Source organism: Brachycentrus maculatus, unplaced genomic scaffold (assembly GCF_059751285.1).
Source record: "Brachycentrus maculatus isolate JH-2025_06_01 unplaced genomic scaffold, ASM5975128v1 h1tg000374l, whole genome shotgun sequence".
Classification (NCBI taxonomy): domain Eukaryota; kingdom Metazoa; phylum Arthropoda; class Insecta; order Trichoptera; family Brachycentridae; genus Brachycentrus; species Brachycentrus maculatus.
Window position 1 is genome coordinate 613,167 of NW_028281123.1, and position 23,144 is coordinate 636,310.

General features: G+C 35.9%; 1 protein-coding gene across 1 annotated transcript; it reads right to left on the reverse strand.

The window, feature by feature from the left end:
- Positions 1–10,410: 10,410 nt before the first annotated feature.
- Positions 10,411–22,728, reverse strand: LOC148303281 (thiamine transporter 1-like). The gene is made up of 7 exons (XM_088270224.1): positions 22,047–22,728; positions 18,180–18,310; positions 17,886–18,030; positions 16,652–16,776; positions 13,788–13,946; positions 12,618–12,856; positions 10,411–11,244 (listed from the first exon to the last, which is right to left on the reverse strand). Exons 1-7 carry the CDS (start codon positions 22,279–22,281, stop codon positions 10,971–10,973), a joined length of 1,308 nt encoding a protein of 435 aa, XP_088126350.1. The 5' UTR covers positions 22,282–22,728; the 3' UTR covers positions 10,411–10,970.
- Positions 22,729–23,144: the final 416 nt, after the last annotated feature.

A 23,144-nucleotide genomic window follows, 5' to 3' on the forward strand; every position in this document is an offset into this window, starting at 1 on the left:
AGAACTGAGTTTTTTTTTAATTTATGTTTTACTTGGTACCATAAACGCCACTATTTCTTAATATCTATTGAGACGTTTTCAAACTTGTATATGAAGATAGATCTTATTTCAGCTTATAATTTGACCAGATAATTTATTTACAACATTTTGAGGGTGTCCAAATACTTGTTCACAACATCTGGATTATCTCCTATTAAAATAAAAATGAAAATGATATTTTCTGGCGTTTCTCATGTGTGGGATTATATTATTATTATTATATCCAGGATTCGGACCTCACATACTACTAATCTTTTAGTTTAGTAGTATGTGAGGTACTAACTCTTGTTTCTACTCAATAAAAACGTATTTTTTTCTCACCATAGATGTCTCTAGTGAAGTTCTAGTGATTCAAGTACAATGTTTCAAAAATTGGTCCATATATATAGAACTTCCAAGAATTTGAGTAGTGTGGTTGTCAATCATGGGTGGAATTGGTGAATGTTACACGTGTGTAAAGTGATCACTTAAACCAGCCTATGACGGTCGTTAGCCCCGTGAATGCCTAGACTTCCATATTCTTCTTCATCTTTGATGAGATGTCAAAAAATAATATGAAAAATAACTCCAAATATGGAGATAATCCAGATTTGTGAACAAGTATTTGGACACCCTCAAATGTTGTTAGTACATACTTAAGTCATTTATATTGATATCACAATTCTTAAATCTAAAATTTGACCTCATTACAAAAACTCCATAGAAAATTACTTAACGTATTTTGTCCAGTCCATTTATTTGCACAGAGTTGAACGAATTTTGCGTTTAAATATCAAAAATCGTATAAACCACATATGGGATAGAGACCAGAGCAGACACAGCGAGAACCAAATCTCTAAGATAATAATAATAATAATAAAACCCTTATCCGCACCCCAATGGTGCATAGGGCACTGTGTCATATTAACGCAGTGTTATCTTGATCGTTTACACATGAAGGAAAGGTGATCAGCCCTCCGCTTCAGGTACCAGTCCATGGTAATATTGAATAAATATTACAGTGAAAAAATCACTTATATTTATTTTACCCCCCTTGGGAATCGAACCCGGGACCTCCAGAACGGTAGCCGAGCGTGCTGACCATTACACTACGGAGGCGGACAGAAGAACCTCAGAAATTAGTATATTGAGGTGCATAACCGAGAACACGTTAAGAGATTGAATAAATAACACGGAAATTGGTAAAATATGTAGTACGGAGGATATAGTCAGATGGAGAAGACAGCGAAGACGATTCTGGAATGCCCATGTCAATTGAATGCAAGAAAATAGACTCGAATTGCTCTTCAGGAGAACCCAGAAGGAAGAAGACCACCTAGAAGACCTCTTAAGAGATGGCGTGACAGCTGCCAGTCCACGGATAACGGAACGGACAGATCCAAGGATCTATAAAAAGGAAGAAAAAGAAGAAGAAGAATCAAACTAACCAAAGAATGCAATTCCGAATGTGGCATGATATACTATCATCAAAATTTCGTACACCTGTTAGGGCAACAAAAAAATGATCCCTAAGAAATGGGTATTAAAAAAAACATACCTGTTGAATCTCCGAGGGCTATTGTTATTGAAATTTTACGAGGAAAAATATTAGTTATTAAAGGGTTGAAATGGCAAATGAATGCCAAGGGATGGTGGAATCTCTTCCGGGTGAAAAAATACAACGAGAGAAATATGAAATAGTACGACATTATGGCGGGTAATAAATTAAAATATATTTCGAGTAAATTCTAAAAAGGGGTGTTTTTTATTCATTCTCGGTTATTTGCTTATTTTTTATTTATCTTTATTATCTCAATGTGTAGGAAGGTATTTCCATATTTTTTTTTATTAAAAGCTTTGATTTATCTGCTGTTTTGTAAATATAATTTATTTTTTGTATAAAATTATATTTTTGGCATTTTGAAGAAAATGTATTGTTTAATAATTTTTTAAATATACTAAATATTTATGTATTAATTTTAAATCAAACACAGATTTTTTGAGTCTACTAAGTTGTATTTTATTAACAAAAAAACATTTAAAAAAAATTATTGTGACAATTGTTTCGCCTTGTTAGGGCATTATCAAACGAATGTGAATATCAAATGGACTACCATTTGATCCATTATTGATTTGAGTCCATTTGATCTTCACATTCGTTTGATAATGCCCTAACAAGGCGAAACAATTGTCACAAATATTTTTTTTTTGTTTTTGTTACTAAAATACAACTTAGTAGACTCAAAAAATCTGTGTTTGATTTAAAATTAATACATAAATTAAAATGGAGTTCTGCAAATTAAACGCCAAATCAATTAATATACTAAATATTTTTCAAATGGAGAAAAAACATTCAGGTTTTACCTAAAAAGATCTATTGCACAGTAGAAAGTGTAATAAGTGGCTTGATATTAATTTTTAATACATTGTATTATATTTTTAAACTTTAAAAACGATCTCCTGAAAAAAGTTTTTTTTTTTTATATATTTGACGTTGTTGAAAGGAGTGAGCGATGTGAGCGATATATATTTGTGAAATAAGACTCTCTCGAGATATTAAGTTAATCAATTGATATACAGATTACGAATGTGGATGAGTCGTCCAGTGTGACCCCATCCGGTAATAGTGGACGTCTTGGTGGGTGGATGTGCCAGGATAATAAAACGAATCCATAAACTGACGCTGGGCCGTATTTTTGAGGCCTGCAGTGCTCCTCAAAACCATTCGGTTATCAAAATTATTTACCATTTTTGTTGACTCAAAGATCTTTACATTTCCATTTTACAAATTTAAATAGTACATATCATTTTTTGACATCTTATCAAAGATGAAGAAGAATATGGCAGTCTGGGCATTTACGGGGCTGACGACCGTCATAGGATGGTTTAAGTGATCACTTTACACGCATGTAACATTCACCAATTCTACCCATTATTGACAACCACACTATTCAAATTCTTGGAAGTTCTATATATATATATATATATGAACCAATTTAGAAACCTTGTTCTTGAATCACTAGAACTTCACTAGAGACATGTATTGGTGAGATGTAAAGAAGCTTTTTACTAAGCAGAAGCTCTTATATTAGTATGTGAGGTCCGAATCCTGGATTATAATCACACACATGAGAAACGCCAGAAAATACCATTTTCATTTTTATTATGTAATTAAATAGTACACTTTAAGTATTCTCTTATGGGGTGTGTTCACAAATCTGTGTTTCTCCATTTAGCAGTCATTTTTTACATTTTGATATCTCAACATAGATGAAGAAGAATATGGGAGTCCACTAGGTATGTATATATTTTCTACTTCTAACGTCCAAGTGGTGCATAAGACACTGGATCGAATCGACGTGGTGTTAAATATATAATACACGAGGGAGGTTATTTATATCATATCAACACAAATGGATGTCTAAATGTCTCGGATTTACAGGGCTTACGACCTGTCATAGACTGGTTTAAGTAACCGAGTTTCGTTGTTACCGACATCATAAGTCTGGTGGGATAAGATACAAAGTTTAATGTTATATACGCAACAAGGCAGGGGTTAAAAACCATAATTTTATTTAATTTTTATGTCAAAATGAATTTAAATTTAATGAATTTATAGTAAGTGTTTTATATAGTCTAGCCTCCTCCCATCACTCTGATGATGTGGGCAACAACGAAACTGGTCACTGGGTAAAGAAAATAAATGTGGAAAAAACTATATTGCTGTTGTTTTATTGTATAGAATGCACTTCTAACAAGAAATGTCAGTAAAGGACTTAAATTATTGAGTATAATTCATTAACCTTACTGTGTGATACCGATATTGAACACATGGAAACACGTGCCACACTATAGCATAATAATTTGTGATATTTATCAAATAGACGTTAAATGCATAAATATTGGCTAAATGACTGCTGAATCAATTAACGAATAAGTGATACTGATGCTGAACGCATCGAAACACATGTCACAATATAATATTATAGCATAATAATTTTGTGACATTTCGCTCACTCGTTTCAACAACGTCATATACCAAAAAACTTAATTTTTAAGGAGATCGTTTTTAAAGTTTTAGAATATAACAAAATGTATTAAAAATAAATATCAAGCCACTTATTGAACTTTTTACTGTGCAACAGATCTTTTTAGGTAAAACCTGATGGTTTTTTCTCCATTTAAAAAATGATTAGTATATTTAAAACAAAAATTAAACAATAACTTTTCTTGCAAAATGCAAAAACAACACTTTCTGCCCTGTAGCGGGTAAATATTAAGTTAAAAATATGCCGCTTTTACTGGGATATAGTACATTTTCTGGGCATTCCGAAAACATGCACAACTAAAAATTGACGATTTTTGATATATGACGTTGTCAAAAGGAGTAAGCGATTTATCAAGTAGACGTTAAATGGATAAATATTAACTAAATGACTGCCGAATCAATTAATAAAGTTATAATTCTGATCTAAGGTGACTTAGCGCTATGGAAGTCTTTAGATTTACGGCGTAAAGCGGGCGATTAAGTTGGGAACCTTTGGCTCTACGGGTGCAATAACCCCGTAAGCATAAAACTCAGTTTGAACGAGTACCGACGTACATCCTCCGCGGTGAAAAATAAATAAACACCACAATTTGGTAACGAAGGTCGCGCGTCTTTACGCGGAAGTGCAGCGCATGCATGGATCGCCACTGCACATTAGCGGCCTGTCGGCTCTTGCATATTGCGTTCGGGCTACGTCACACCCAGAGGCGTGCATTCTGCGTAGGCAGAGAAGCGGCGCCTACCCTGGATTACTCGCGTTCCATGCAGAAACGCGACCGGTGCCTACTATGCCTTATCCTTACACAACCCAATCGCCTACGCTGATTTAAAGCTCTGTGGACGTCACTGGTCACACTCTACGGGGTCTTCTTCTAACCACTATCCGCACCCAATGGTGCATAGGGCACTGCATCATATCGACGCAGTGTTATCTTGATCATTAACATATGAAGGAAAGGTGATCAGCCCTCCACTTCAAGTACCAGTCCAGGGTAATATTGAATAAATATTAAAATGTAAAAATCACTTATATTTATTTGACCACCCCCCCCGAAATTGAACCCGGGACCTCCAGCACTGTAGCTAAACATTTCATCTCTCTAATATTTATTCAAATAATAAAATAACAACTACATACCTACATAGTTTTTTCCACATCATTTTTATTTGACCAACGACCGGGTTTCGTCGTAACTGTCGTCACCAGACTGGTGTATCACCAAGAAATGTCAGTATAAAACTTAAATCTAATAATATTTATCCATATAAGCAGAAAAACAGTGTACTTTACTAAGTAGTCCTTACCTTACCTTACTTCTTACCCAAATTTGAAACTCTATGTACGCCACTGCTATCAAAATATCAAGTACTTACGTATCAAATGTATTTAATTTAATTTTAAAAAATGATTTTCTTTCTCACCTAATAAAAATTTTAAATCATGTTTTCAGGCGTCTCCTAGTATATGAAATATTTCGGGAAGAATCTTGCATACATTTATAATGATAGTCTAGCTAAATAAAAGCTTACTTTACTCAACGATAGACGGTGCTGAAAACTAGCATATAAAAGAAAGTATCAATCAAACGATATATATACAACTTCCGAAATTTGAGTAATTTGGTTGTCAGATTGGGTAAAATGATGAATATTACACGTGTATAAGGTAATCACTTAAACTAGCTTGTGACAGTTCGCAAGCCCTGTAAATCCCAGACATTCAGACATCCATCTATGTTGAAGTGATATAAATAACCTACTTCATATATTATATATCTCGATCGTCTTAATATCACGTCGATTTGATTCAGTGCCCTATGCACCACTTGGATGCTAGAAAAAGAAAATATACCTGGTTGAAAGTTTACCCAAGGACGTATAAGAAGAGATTTTCCGAATATGATTTTTTAAACTGTAACATGATATATTACCCTAACTAAGATGTTGTTAAAAAAAATTGTCGGTCTTATAAGATCCCAATTTAAGTTTTGGCAACCCTGAATCAACGAGAAAAAGGTACTTCTTTAGAGAAGCAGTTCAAGTCATCTTCGTTTTTTACTGTCTCAAACATTTATAGGTTACGGGCGGTCAAGAACCCGTGGCTAGATAAGATTACCATGCCTTTACATTTAATTTCCCCGTGTCAAGCCTCACGACAGGCCGAGCAGACGAGTCGACGAAACGAAAATGAACCAAAGTCAATGGATCGGCCGGCCTGAAACACAATTTGACAGCTGATTTGCCGCGCTTATCGACGAGAATCTGTTCAACAGAAATTTCAAAATCATGAAAATCGGTTTGGATACACACTAATAGTTGCTTATTACTGCCATCTGTTATCAAATAGATTAACCAAATACTATCGAACTACTTAACAACAGATGGCAATAACGTTTGTAATTGTACTGTTATCTGTTGTTGAGTAGCAAAATTATTTGAATTAACTCTACTCGACAAAAGATGGCAGTAATCTGTCTTTTTTTTTTTTTTAATATTTTGTCTTCACAATTCAATACAGTACACCATTCTGTCTTTTTTTTACGAAATTTTCCAACGTAATAAATCATGTATTGTATGCTCTATATTTCTTCTCCTTCTTATTCCATGTTCGCTCCCTAGGTGGAGCATATGGCCAACACGAGACGTCTCCAAGTCACTCTGTCACGCGCCATCTCCTTGGCTTCCTACCAGGTCAGTCCGGCGTCTCGAAGTTCCGCTGAGTATAGTCGGTGAATGGTCGTCAGCGGCCTTCCGGGGCGCCGGAATCCTCGGGGTTGGAAGAAGAGACATGAGGGGTTGATGCCCTCAGGTGGCATTCTATGGACATGTCCCAACCATGTCCACTTTCTCCTCCTTAGGACTTCCAGTATGAGGGCTATTGAGTTCTTCTCCTCACATCGTCATTCCTGACGAAGTCATACCACTTTATACCCAGTATTCGCCTATTTTCAATACTTGCTAGTTTATACCTATTTTCAATACTTACTAGTTTCTTGCTTTGAACTTTGGTGAGGTGCCACGACTCACATCCGTACAGCAACACTGTTAGGATGCAGGCGTTAAAGAGACGACACTTGGTTTTTGTCGAGTAAAGCAGTGAGTCCCAGACATTGCGCATTTTATTGAATATAACTCCTGCCATTCCGAGCCGTACATTCAGTTCCTTCTGGACACTACCATCCTCTACCATGAGTGTTCCAAGGTATCTGAAGGTGTCGACTCGAACGAGCGCTCGTCCCTCACAGGTAAGATGTTGGTCTTGGTCCAGACAGGCTGAGTTGCACATGACATTGGTCTTTTTGGCATTCACTCTTAGGCCTAACCGAGCGGAGTTTATTTGGAGGGAGTCAATCATATCTTGCAGGGCTCCGATCGATGTTTCTATTAGAACTGCATCGTCCGCATATTCTAAATCGCATAATTTCTGAACACGACTCACTCAATTCCTCGATCCGGTGGGATTGACATTCGTAGGACGAAGTCGAACATGATGATGAAGAGAAATGGGGCTAGTACACAGCCTTGCTTCACCCCAGTAGAGACCTCAAATGGTTCACTGCACACATCATCTATTCTAACGCAGCATTCGCTGTTAGTGTAAAGCGCCCTGATAATGGCCACAATTTTGACATGAACTCTATGATATTCCAAAGAGAAGACCTATGCTGTTTTTTATTCTTTGGAATATCATATGCTTCTATGATATTCCAAAGAGAAGACCTATGCTGTTTTTTTTTGTAAGCTACAAAAAAAAAAAACTTTCGACAGCTCTATATTTAGTGAAACCTAATTCAATCAATTTGCCATCGGGACGCCACGATGCTTACACGCATCGTTCTGGATTTTTACACCATGATTAGCACTTCTTCATAACATTTCCAGGTTTTACAGCCTGGATGTTGAATACAGTATGTAAGGTTGGTTTAATATGAAGGATAACCTAAAACTTTATTTCAGATTTATTTTTATACTGTCCACTTTGGTTACACAGACATACACTTGTTGCATTTGTCATATTTGCTCATGCACTGATTCAATGGCTCATAGAGCACTGGATTTGAATGAGCAGTATCAACTTGCATTGAGTGGTCAGCGGTCTGTGTAAATAAAAGTAAATTCTACACTCTTATGGTTTTAAATGTTACCCAATACTGGCATTGAAGCACAGATTCGTTTATCTTAATGAATTTAACAATGATATTGATCCTGAATTGCATTTTTACACCGAAATAAAACAACATTGGATTTAAAAATATTTATTTATAAAAACTAAAAAAAATACATACAAAATAACAATAATAATAATAAAATAACAATAAACAGGGGAAAAATAATATTATTATATAACTAAGTTCTTTTTACACAGAAAATCACTTTTTTTTAATTGGACTAATTTAAAGACCAACATAATCATCATATATATAGTTTTTTTTTAAAGCTCAAAAAAATATCTGATGTGTTTTTAAATACTTTTAATAACCCTGCTCTATTTTTCTATATCTATATACTTGACGAGTTCTCGACAGGCAGCAATACTCTAAAAATTCCACATCCATTGAAATATCAACCAACATACCAAAAAAATCTGACGACAGTGTATATCGCACACTCCTTTCAACGTCATATATCAAAATATTTGATTTTTCAGGAGATCGTTTTTAAAGTTTAACCGGTTAACTGCCGGCGGGTATATGTATGGCGGTACCCAGCACGCTGCGAATTTTACGACAAAAATAAAACCTTCTCTACATATTGTTATTAAAAGTGTATTAACGTTTATATTTATATTATATATTAAATTATATTTTATACATTTATAAAACTTGCCAAATAAATGAAGAGCGCGCCAGTCATTCTGTCATTTATCCATAATCATAAAATTAATTGTTCATGGTGCAGGATTGTCACAAAATTTGCCATAGAAAACATGAAAACTAAATTATATGTCAAAAGTAATTGTTTGTGTTAGTTTAATATTAAAAGTATACACACACACACTTTGATTTTAAAAAAATTAAAAATTAAAAATCATCAGAATCGACACTAAAATCACTGTCATCAGATTCGGCAGTGACGGCTACTCGGGGATTATTGGACAACCCTGAGCGCCATCAGTTGTTCCGACGACAAAGCTCTCTTTAATTTACGTTTAAAGTGGTAAAAACAAATTCCGTTTCAATTCCAAGTATGCAAAGATATGCTCAATAGATGTCACTATGCGTTCAATATATTTGTACATTTTAAATAATTGATTTTCTTTACTAAAAGCCCATTTAAAACGGCGCGTCTTAAGATGTCATTTTTGTATGAGCGGCGCTCCGGTCACAGAAAATTATGCGTCTTACGCTCTTGGCAGTTAACCGGTTAAGAATATAATAAATGTATTACAAATAAATATCAAGCCACTTATTGAACTTTTTTCTGTGCAACATATCTTTTAAGTCAAAACCTGAAGGTTTTTTCTCCATTTGAAAAATATTTAGTATGTTTAAAAAAATAATTAAACAATACCTTTTCTTCAAAATGCAAAAAACAACACTTTCTGCCTTGTAGTGGGAAAATATTAAGTTATAAATATGCCGTTTTAGCTGGGATAAAGTACATTTTCTGGGCATTCCGAAAACATGCACAACTGAAAATTGATGATTTTTGATATATGACATTGTTGAAAGGAGTAAGCGAAGTGTGTAATGTGATCGCTTATAGCAGCCAAACTCCAGGTCGTAAGCCCTGGAATGCTCTGCCTTCCATCTTTCCTTTGTATAAAAATGATAGATGCTCTCTGTTGTAACACACACACACACAAACACTCACACATAAACACCTGCACACAAACACTCTCACATATACACACACAGTAAAAATATATGTTTCAAAATAATTTGATGGAGATTGGAGTATTGGTGAATAAATAACCTTCAAGTTATAGAGTTATAGCGCTTCAAATACACCATATTGTCTGGAAACAATTGATGTGTATTCACTGTGAAATGCCAGATGATAATATTTTATTATTATAAGTAAATAAGGAACAAGCTAAAATCGGGAGCTTATCTTTACATTTGAGGAACTAATTATGTAGTATTACACTAATATATACTTCTATTTGATAATACTTTGGAGTTGCATGAATGCAAATTACTAATACTTTTGACCTTGTCATTAGTGGTATTTTATCCTTGTCACCACTGGGGGGGGGTGACCTATTAATACACTTAGGACGGGTGTTTTTCACTCCTGCGGACCGCTGGCGACGATTTGATATTTGTGTACATATAGTCAAGACCTTAACAAAGCGATGGGTACATAATATTCACACAAAACATTAAATATTGAATTCCTTCTTTTCTGACTTTGAATGAGGCCGGCGCAGAAGGTAAAAATACCGATCCCGTCCTTAAGCATTAATCGACCCAACGGGTAGAAATACCTTTCCCATCCGAAGTGTGTTAATTCGATAAATAATTGTTGGGTAATATATCCAAAATTAAATAGGGTTTATTGGATTGAATTCCACATTTATTTATGTACCATATATGTTAATACGTGACGCGTTTCGTCTTATTGAGACACTATCAAACACTCGAGTGTTTGATAATGTCTTAATAAGACGAAACGCGTCACGTATTAACATATACATAAATAAATATAGAATTCAGTCCAATAAACCTTGTTTGATTTTGGATATATTACCCAAAAATTCAACATGGAATTCTACCAACTGTCTGCAGTTACAATAAATCGATAAATAATGCTTATCTCAGCCTTGCATTCTTTCCTTATTTCACCATTAGAACATCTATCATACATCATTTTGTCGCACATTCTTTTGTGAGATCGAATTTCGACTGCATTCAGTGTACTTTCATCCTTCTTAAATACATTTATTTAATACTATTTTGTTTTACGACGGTTCCGCATTGTCTTCCGCTGTCTGTTTTGCCCTGCGTCGGTGGTTACGCACAACCAGACCGAGCCACAACATGAAGATGATGACGCCTAGGATCACGTAGCAGACCGCGTAGGCTCGATACTGGCCGCGGATATCCAGCTCCAGCCCGTGTTCCGAGATGACCACCAGGGTCAGGATGGACTGGAGAATGACGGCAAACAGCGTGTTGATGCCAAACACCAAACCAAAGCAGCTGTCGTACACCAAATTACGGGCAATTTCGGCGCTGTCCAAAAAAAAAAACAAAAATTTAATTCAACATGTTTACATCCAACAATCTTGCGTTGGCTTGACTCTGGCCAATGTCTGTACCCGACGGATTCTTCAGTTATTTAGGCATGTTGCGCGTGGCAATAAATATAGCCTGGAACGACTGGTTGTGATCGGTAGCCTGGAGGGGAAGAGAAGGAGAGGAAGATCCCCACACGGTGGACTGATCAAGTTAAGGCAAGTTGGTGGTTGAAGATAGCTGGAGAAGAGTCATTGCTTCGACAAGGGGCACAACCCTCAGTAATGGGGAATAATACGGAGAAGAAGCATCCAACAAGGATCCTTTATCAGTATAAACATTCGCAAGAATCTGCCAGTTGATGGGATTTATTCAAAGTCTTATCCGCATCCCAACGGTGCATAGGGCACAGCATCATATAAATGCAGTGTTATTATGATCATTAACATGTGAAGGAAAGGTGATCAGCCCTTATATCATCACTTATATTTATTTGACTCCCCCTGGGAATCGAACCCGGGACCTCAAAGGTGATCAGCCCTCCGCTTCAGGTCCAGGCAAGGGCGTGCCTTCTATATAGGCAGAAAAGCAGTGCCTATCCTAACTTACTTTTTTCCACTTACATTATATTTAAATATATTGTATATATTATTAAGAAAGTAAAAGGAAAATATACAAAACATGTGTTCGACCAATAGCCACTTATGGGATTGAGGCAAGAGCAGATACTTCCAGAACAAAATCTCGACTTCGAACCTCCGAGATGAAGACTCTCCGATCCATAACCGGAAACACATTGCGAGACCGAGTAAGAAATACCGACATTCGAAGCATGTGTAAGACGGAGGATATCGTGAGGTGGGGACGACAACGAAGGCGATACTGGAAGGAACATATCAACAGAATATCAGAAGACAGACTTCCACGTATCGCCCTCCAAGGCAACCCTGAAGGACCCAGACCCCCAGGCAGACCTCCGAAAAGACGGAAAGACAGCTGGGAGTCGACATCCCAAGAGCGACATGCGGAGGCACAAACAGATCCCTAGGATCTACAAAAAGAAGAAGAAGAAGACTTTATATTTTAAGTATATATATAAAATAAAACCCTTATCCACACCCCCATGGTGCATAGGGCACTGTGTCATATAAACGCAGTGTTATCTTGATCGTTTACACATGAAGGAAAGGTGATCAGCCCTCCGCTTCAGGTACCAGTCCATGTTAATATTGAATAAATATTACAGTGAAAAAATCACTTATATTTATTTTACCCCCCTTGGGAATCGAACCCGGGACCTCCGGAACGGTAGCCGAGCGTGCTGACCATTACACTACGGAGGCGGACTTTAAGTATAAAATGAATAATACCTCGTGAGGGTGATCATGTAGTGGTAGATGACTCCCAGAACGATGTAGCCCAGGTAGCTGACCCAGAGCTGGGTGGCCAGCGTGGCCGCCACCGCGCCGCCCGCCTGCCCCACAGCCGCCAGCGAAGGCAGGAAGGGCATGGCCGCGCGGCCCGGCCGGACGGAGGGCCGGCCCGCCGCCAGGGCTGCCAGGGCGCCCAGCACCGTCAGGATGGCCTCTACGGAGCCGTTGTACAGGTTCTGGAAGGAGCACAAGAAAACATGAGGAAAGAAACCTCAATATGCCAAATTGCGTTGATTGATATATTGTAGGTGTACTGGCAAAAAACGTTAACTCGAAAATATAACATTTTGATATATTCTCAATATTTGCGTTACGAGCCGGGGTTAAACATGCACTAGTGCATGTTTAACATGTCTGTGTTGAAACCTTTAGTGCATGTTGATCTTCGGGCCGACCAAAAATCGCATGTGTTAGACATTTTGTGTATACATAACGGCAATATATTGCGATAATAAATCAGTTCAGTTCTAACACCGAAACTTGTTTTTACTCCTCCGCTCCCGATCTCTGAAACCTCGCAGCGCCGCCAGCCTGAACCGCTTCGCCTCTTTGCACCGATTCACGGACCTGTTTCAGAAAGCCCTTTTCAGGGCTATAGAGGTTGACTTGTCGGTGCAGCGCTTTGTACCCAGCTTACAACTGGGTACAGCGGTTGCGGCCATCGCGTCATCAAGCGGTATTTACGCCACCGCCAAACCGCCGGGACTTGCCCCTTCCTGCGCCGCAGAGGAGACCAGAAATTATACAGTCTTGTGCGGACGGAAGACGTCTCGTACACTGACTTTGAAATGAGGCCGGTGCAGAAGGTAAAAATACCCTTCCCGTCCTTAGAAATACCTGTCCTGTCCGAAGTGCGTTAGTACAAAAATTATCTGGCAACAAGTTTTGTTGAGAGCCTCTGACTTGCAAAGGATATAAAAAAGGTCATAAATGGGTCTTTTTTCTATGGTTTCAATCTTGTGGATTGGTTTGCAGCAACAAATAAGTATGTTATTGAGAAATCTTATGAAAAAAATAAGATTTTTTACCTAGCTTTTTAATAATAACCCAAAGAAAGGGTGGTTCAAAAAATATGTAATTTTTAAAAAATAAATAATAATAGTTGACCTTTTGATCGGGCTGTATGTCCTGCCACAGTAACTGCATGTAGGACTGGACTTGGAGGAATCCGGCCATAGAAGCCGCGTACCAAAGTGACCAGCCTAGCACCACGGGTCTGGTGTATGCGGACCGAGCGTGCTCCCATAGCAACTGCAGAGCATTCAGCTAAAAACATAAAATGACTCATTACTTTGTAGTAGTACGTGGCCTGTTCAATTAACACATTGTTTTCGGTCGGTTTTACATCAGAGAGAGAGAAAACCCATACCCGCACCCCAATGGTGCATAGGGCACTGCGTCATATAAACGAAGTGTTATCTTGATCGTTTAAACATGAAGGAAAGGTGATCAGCACTCCGCTTCAGGTACCAGACCATTAATATTGAATAAATATTACAATGAAAAAATCATTTATATTTATTTGACCCCCCCTGGGAATCGAACCCGGGACCTCCAGAACGGTAGCCGAGCATGCTGACCATTACACTACGAAGGCGGACGCCTCCGTACATCAACTCCGACTATAATTAGTATACTAATTAGAGTCGTATACTAATCACAAATAATCGCAAACCTTATTTCCGTCTGTACAATGTTTTTTGGGGTCTCGCACCCAAAAGTAAGCAAATAGAACGCTTATAAGGTTATACCCAGATCTTATATTTCTAATACCGATTCGAGGTATACTTTGTATTAATTGAGTAATAAAAAATAATGGTTTCTTGTTTTTATAGAATCTCATAATTTGCCATATTTGTGAGATTAGATAAAGTTTATTTGTAATGCACCAATCTGAAAGTCTTTCCAGATTTTTTTCTAGTATAATATGTAACAGTCATTTATGTGACAAATTGTTTTGAAAGTCTATTATTTTTGATAGTGATGATTATTTTAAAAGATGATTTTTACAAGTCTATTCTTTATTGCTATTAGAATTTTTTTGTTAATTTTGTTAAAGACATTAGACGTAAATAAAATTAAAATAAAATAAGATAACCCTACGGGTAAATTAATACAGGTAACCGCAAACCCAATTCTGATATGTACAATGTTTTTTAGCGTCTCTCACGCTCTACCAAAAGTAAGCAAATAGAAAGCTTATAAACGTCTCCTGCTCTCTACCAACAGCATATAAAAGACGCCTTTAACCGGATCCACGCGGCTCGCATAACCGTATGTGTTTTCATAAAACATTCCCTGTACGCGGCTGACATAACCGTTTGTGTTTTTACTTTACTCCAAGTTTCGAAACTCAGTTCAACTTGGAGGGATTTTTTCATGGTGTGGAACTTTGGATAAAATAATAAGTCAATCCTTGGCCTTATGACATCTGTTGAAATATCTGACTAATAATTTGTAACATCACAAGGATAAATAAAAGAACAGATCCCTGATTTTTCTTGCGGTCGGTAATTAGTCCGCGCCATAATCATGCCCTATATCTGTCTCACTCTCGCCGCTACGCATAGCCAGTGGGTAAGAGTGACACACGATGCATGCTTTGATTTATTTATGTTACGATCTTATTTGTTTATATTACGATATATTTCAAGAATAATGTGACACGAGTGTATTATAGAGTACCAAAAAGGCACAATGAATTCCATTGAACGTTTTTGTTTAGGAAAATAAATCGTTTCTTAACTAAATACATGATAAAAGTAATCATTTAAAAAATGGCGAAATACCGCCGCGCACGGGCGTCTGTTAGGAACAAAGTGAACGCGGTTAAAAGGTTAAGCGTTTTTCGCAAACAATGTGTTAAGATCTGCATTTCAGATATTTTGAGGAAATTTTTGTTCCTGTTGGATCTTCTTTCTACCATGCATGATTGGTCTCCTTCTAGATTCATACCTTACCCTCAGGTTTATGCATTAAATGTTAAATCAAATACTGATTTCTTGAGTCAACTAAGTTGTATTTTATTGTTTTAAAAAAAATCCTTAAATCTTAAGCTATAAAAACATGAATGGTCCCATAATACCATGTCAATAAATTCTTCCTTTCCCCGAAAATAAATATAAGTATACGTACCTACATGCCCCATTAACAATTGTTGTCTCCCGTAAATTATTACTGCACATGTCAAAATTATTAATAATAATAATAATAATCTTGGATGATTTATAAAGCGCCATTTTCGTAAAAAAAACTACCTCAAGGGCGCTTATACAGGTATGGATTATGATATGAAAATGATAATGAGAGAAAATTAAAAACAAATATTAATGAAAAACGTCGTCAATCGTCTATAGGCAGGAAAGTGGAGCCGCCGTATTGTTGCGCTTTCTTCTCGGTCTTCTTGTTCTGGAGCATGGCCAAGATGCTGGACAGGACGCCTCACTGTGTAATGGTAATGCCGGGGAACAGCTTGTTAAGGTCCCGTCAATGTGGATATTCAACTGCAGATGGTGGAGATAATGCTGGTATTACCTAAGTACCTAGAATTGTATAGCTTTATAAGGACCGTCAGTCCATTTAATCTTCACATTCGTTTGAAAATGCCATAACTAGGTGAAACAATTGTCACAAAATGGACTTTTATGTTTTTTTAAATAATAAAATATAACTTAGTAGACTCAAAAAATCAGTATTTGATTTAACATTTGATACATAAATTAAAATGGAAAACACTTCGTTTTTTACAACTTGAGTTTTATTATAGACTACATGTTGCAGAAGTTAAACTTCCATCATTCAGGTCTGTATAATAACATGGAGTTCTACAAATCAAACGCAAAATCTATAAAATATTACTGTCAGTTCTCGAGTGTTTGTTGCACCAGACAATATCTCCGAGATGTCTAGACGTTGCGGGGAATAATTTAATACGACAAAATTTAAAACTAGGACATGTTTGGTTTTAATACCTGATTGTTGGCTGGAGGGGGAGAAGTGGGAGGAGCAGTTAGTGGAACGGCGACTTCTCTATGGAAATATATGCTCCTTTTCACCGAAGGCAGCAGCACGGCCCATATAATACTCAATACCTGGGCTAAAAGAAATAATAATGACAAAAAGTTTTTCAAAGTCAAAGGGTTGGCCGCCCTTGGTTTAAAAGAAGAAGGTACTTAGATCTGGTTTTTTCTTTAAATAATTTAAGCAAATTTTTAAATTGAAACAAACTTAGATAGTTAATTTACAACATTTTGAGTGTGTCCAAATACTTGTTCACAAAATCTGGATTATCTCCAATTACAGGAGTTATTTTCACATTATTTTTTGACATCTCATCAAAGATGAAGAAGAATATAGAAGTCTGGGCATTTACAGGGCTGACGACCGTCATAGGCCGGTTTAAGTGATCACTTTACACACGTGTAGCATTCACCAATTCTACCCATTATTGACAACCACACTACTCCAATTCTTTGAAGTTCTTTGTATATGAACCAAATTTTTAAACATTATTCTTGAATTACTAGAACTTCACCAGAGATATCTATAGGTGAGATGAAAAGAAGCTTTTTATTGAGCAGAAACTCTTTTATTAGTATGTGAGGTCCGAATCCTGGATTATAATCACACACATGAGAAACGCCAGAAAATATCATTTTCATTTTTATTATTTAAGCTTACAATTTGACCAGATAATTTATTTACAACATTTTGAAAGTGTCCAAATACTTGTTCACAAAATCTGGATTATCTCCAATTACAGGAGTTATTTTCATATTATTTTTTGACATCTCATCAAAGATAACGAATAATATGCAAGTCTGGGCATTTACGCGGCGGGGAGCCCCGTAAATGCCCAGACTTCCATATTCTTCTTCATCTTTGATGAGATGTCAAAAAATAATAAGTAATTAATGTCTAACATATAGTCTTTGAATTAACCTCGCATACCTAACACATACGAACGTACGTGATATGCATTTTTTTCCGCATCATTGCGCTAACCCTGTGCCAAAAATATTTAATGCGAGACAGAGAGAGGGAACACGCTAACGAAAAAGTACAACAGTTCCGTGCTAAAAGCACCTATTTGGCAAAAAAAATCTATTTATAAAAGGTAATTTTTTTCTACAGAATTAACTCAGAAAATAACCCGAAGGTAGGGTGGTCAAACAGTTTTTCACTACCATACATTATTAAGCTTACTTGATAAGGTTATGTAGTTGAGTTGGCGAAGATCCATGAGGCTGAATAACACGAGAAGTTGCCCCATGACTCCCGAGATGAATCTCCCCACCAGTGCCGCGGCTCTGCTCCAACTTGACACCTTGTCATATCTGTCAGCATCCACCTGGATTCAGATGATTCATCATCTCAATTAGTTGTGTTTATTTATTTATCAGGTCAGATTTATGCTCGATGGAGAGCAAATTGCCTGCATTTACAAGTACAATGTATTCCGCATAGTTGCGGTAGGTACTAACATGTGAGCGGACATACCTTAGCGTACATATAGGTGTAATAGGCAACTTCTGTGGCTATGTAGAGGCCATAGAAGAACTGTGAAGCTTGCAGCCATGCCAAACTCTCTGTCCAAAGCAGAATGGAATACACAATAATCCCGCAAAATCCTGCAACGGAAATTTCTGATAGATATCATGTTGACAAAATTTTGAGTGCGTCCAAATACTTATTCACAACCCTGTCTTTGCAAATATTCTTCGCCTCTTCCACATGCATGCATCTCCTCATACATACCCGCCGATCTTCCGGACTCCCTAACCCAACCGCTTTCAAGTATTTGATAAAACGGATTGTGCCAAGTTAACGAACACACCTTAATTTTATCGATAATGCGTATGTCAGCCTTGCATTCTTTCCTTATTTCACCATTCGAACATCTATCATACATCGTTTTTATATGTGAAAATATATGTTGTATAATATACAAAAATTAAAATTTTATTGTAGTTTAAAAGCTATATCACTAAGCAAGTAGAGGATTTGATAATCTAATTTACATTTGAAGCGCTAACTTTGCGATTTTCCATTTTTTGGCTAAAACGTAATTTTGTTTTAAAATCGCTATAAATATTTTATTATAACTTAATTATAATGTCTACCGGTTTCGAAGCTAACCACTTCTTTATCAAGACTGATTAATACTATAATAATAATAATAATATATAACTATAATAATAATAATAGTATTAATCAGTCTTGATAAAGAAGCGTTTAGCTTCGAAACCGGTGGACATTATAATTAAGTTATAATAAAATATTTACAGTGATTTTAAAACAAAGTTACATTTTAATTATAAATTACGATTTGATAATCATCCGATAAGACAAGTGTATAGTAAATGTGAATAGACCGTACTTGCTTTAATTACCGTCATCTCAAAACAGCTATGCTTATACAATAATTATAATCTTTTTATTTTCGATAATAATCTTCCTTATCTCTGTCCCAAGTCTGCGAAGTATTGTCTCTATGTGAAAATAGCATCAAAGTTAAAATGAAAGTTTCAGATTAGATCAAATTACAGCATTTTTTAGTGTGTCCAAATAATTGTTCACAAATCTGGAATATCTCCAATTGTAGGAGTTATTTTTTTGACATCTCAACACAGATGAAGAAGAATATGGAATTTTTTATTAATGTTTTACTTATTAAATACTACTATTTGTTAAAATCTACTGTGACACGTGTTTCGATGCATTCCGCATCATTTACAAACACCGTAGGTGAAGCTAATTCGAAATTTTAGAGTTGGGTCCTTGGGACGTTAAAGGTTGAAGAGGGGGTAGTAGCTGTTTCTTATTTTTATTTATTAATTTAATTTTTATTTCTTATCAGTGGGAACATAGACAATAGGCGGGAGGCTTTAGTCATTGTCATATTGTTAATTATGGGTTTATTGTTATTTATATTTTTATGAATTTCTATTGTTTCAAAATGTTGCAGTTTATGGCTTTATGTATTAATTATTTTTAGGATTTCTACGTTATTGTGGTTAAATTTGTGATCATTATCTATTAAATGGTTAGCGAATTCCGAAAAATGATTATTTCTCAAACATAATTCATGTTCCCTGATTCCTGTTTTGAATTTTCTGGAAGTCATACCATAACAGCTACTACCCCCTCTTCAACCTTCAACGTCCCAAGGACCCAACTCTAAAATTTAGAATAAGCTTCACATACGGTGTTTGAAAATGATGCGGAATGCATCAAAACACGTTTCACAGTAGATTTTAAGAAATAGTGGTATTTACTAAGTAAAACATTAATTCAAAATGGATAGATTTTACCACAAAGTGACTGCGGAATCAATTAATGAAAAAATAATATGGAAGTCTGGGCATTTACGGGGTAACCAGACATCCATATTCTTCTTCATCTGTGTTGAGATTTTCAAAATGTAAAAATAACTCCTAGGTAAAGGAACCCAGTTTTGTGAACAAGGCTTTGGACACTCCCAAAACGTACGTTGTATACGAACGAGCAACCAGTGTTCTTTATAAATAAATATTTAAATTTATGATGGAAGCTTTTGTTCAGTATGTGCCAAGTAAAATAATGCAACCGTTGTTTTATTACTTTGTTTAAATAAATATAAATACATCGCTTCGAATCTGAGCCTAAAATACACAAGTCGAATAGCATGAAGTCAATTTATTCACCTAAGAAAAAAAAATAAAACAAATAATTTAATTTAATTTAATTGTAAAGAGCATACAAGATGTCTGAATAATAATAATTATTCTGAATTTGCCAAACACCTAATAGAAAAAATCTCTCATTTGATAAAAATAAAGGTCTAAATATATTAAAATATAATAAAACCCTTATCCGCACCCCAATGGTGCATAGGGCACTGCGTCATATAAACGCAGTGTTATCTTGATGGTTTACACATGAAGGAAAGGTGATCAGCCCTCCGCTTCAGGTACCAGTCCAGGGTAATATTGAATAAATACGACAGTGAAAAAATCACTTATATTTATTTTACCCCCCTTGGGAATCGAACCCGGGACCTCCAGAACGGTAGCCAAGCGTGCTGACCATTACAATACGGAGGCGGACAAATATATTACACACATGCAATAGAGGACTTAAATTAGATTACTTACAAATATTAGAAATTAAAAAGGCAATTGATAATAATTTACAACTAATAAATACACATTTATTTTATTTATTGTTTCGGCATTAACTTTGTGGTAAGACATGTTACAATGATTAAAGAAAACACTTCGTTTTTTACCACTTGAGTTTTATTATAGACTACATGTTTCAGAAGTTAAACTTCCATCATTCAGGTCTGTATAATAACTAAAATATAAAGTATAAAATTGTTCTATAAATAAGGAGAGGGGAAAGTAAGGGGAAGGGGTTAGTCAAGGGACGGAGTTTGAAAACAAAGGAAAAATGGAAAGCAATGGTGAAGAATTTTGAAACAATATATTATTTAATAAATTATTATTAGAATTCAGGTTTTTTTGGATTTCTAAATTTTCCCCTTACTTTCCCCTCTCCTTATTTATAGAACAATTTTATATTTTATATTTTAGTTATTATACAGACCTGAATGATGGAAGTTTAACTTCTGAAACATGTAGTCTATAATAAAACTCAAGTGGTAAAAAACAAAGTGTTTTCTTTAATCATTATAATAAATACACAAGTAAATGGTTTTTCTAAATGTCCGTTGTTAAATATGTTGGGTACTGTGGCATGCTGGAGGCAAGCCACAGTAGCCAAGCTGACCATTACACTGTGGAGGCGGACAAGATATAACTAACTAACTAACCATCACACTGCTTCTCCGCGAGGGTATGCAGAGAGAATAGAATGCCACACCACTCTGTCTTTGCAAACATTCTTCGTCTCTTCTACGTTCATGCATCTCCTCATACATATCAGCCGATTGTTACGACTCCTAACCTGACCACTTTCAAGTATTTGGCATACCTGATCATGCCATGTTCTTCTCGGTCTTCCTCTGCTCCTTTTTCCAATTACATTCGCCTCATAAATTTGTTTTACCGTTCTTTCGTCACTCATACTTTCTACATGTCCAAACCATCTCAACGCACCTTTCTTAATTTTATCGATAATGCTTATCTCAGCTTTGCATTCCTTCCTTATTTCACCATACGAACATCTATCATACATCGTTTTGTCACACATTCTTCTGAGAGATCGCATTTTGACTGCATTCAGTCTACTTTCATCCTTCTTTTGCCAACTCCATGTTTCACTTCCATACATTAGAGTTGGAACCAGGACTCCGACAAGATGTATGAAAAAAAAATGGACAAGATATATGAAAAAAAAATTGTATTTAAAAACTCAACTTACCTGACAAGATGATAAATGGTTTATATTTTAAATAATCCGTAGCTAGGAACACAATAAAAAGCTGCGATAAGTACGAATACGTCCCCACGGGATAAACGTCCTTATTGAGCGTTTCTTCAGTTATATTCCTCCACGGTCCCAACAAAAATTCGGACACATAAGGTTCAGAAGGTCGAATTTCCCTAACGAGTCCGAAAGTGCACAGCAGCAAAGAGACCTTCAACCACTCCTGCATTTTGACTTACTGCGTAAAATCAATTAAAACCAACAAACGCCGGCGGCAAACTTCACGACTCCCCTTGCGAAAGCCGAAAACCGAATGAGCAGAGCTTAGCATACAACTAATGAACATTGTAATCCCGTAATTACTTGTATACAGTATAAAACATAACGTGTGCTCAGTTATATATCAAACCCCTTCTCTATGTCGAATAAGAAATCCAAATTATTGAGCGTGTTGTTAAATTATTTCATTAGAAACGGCATTCATTTTTAAATGAAATCCAACAATGTTAGACGGAGTCTCGGACGGTGTTTGACGCCGGTCACGATTAAAAATTTAACACAATATAAGATTTTTTACACGTTTATAAATTATGCACCGAAAATATAAGATAGTTATGTAAGCCGTAAACTACAGACTTCTAATGTATATATATATAATGTAAACGAGCTGATGACTAAAAACCTCAGATTACAGTTGAATGTCATGTTGACGTTTAATATGGCGGGAAAAGAACTTAATTTAAATTAAAAGACAGGTAGGCGACTCCATAGATTGTATAATACTGTTTGTTGAATGTTTTTGTCTAGAATTTTCACCCATGAATTAGGTAGGTACGTGAAATTACAGAGTAAATCCACTCGAGTAGGCATAGGCTATAAAACTTAAAAAGTTGAAGCCTGAGTAGTCATGAAAAGCGGTGTTCAATAACCGTAGCTAGATTTCAGAGTTACTTGTTTTTTTTAATTGAATAATTTTAAAAAAACACTTTTTTTTTCTCAGTGTCTTCTAAAATTGTTGCTTTTTCAGTTCTTATTAGGAAAATGTTTTACGCTAATTTATCATTTCATACCACTCCTTTTTGCAAAAACTCT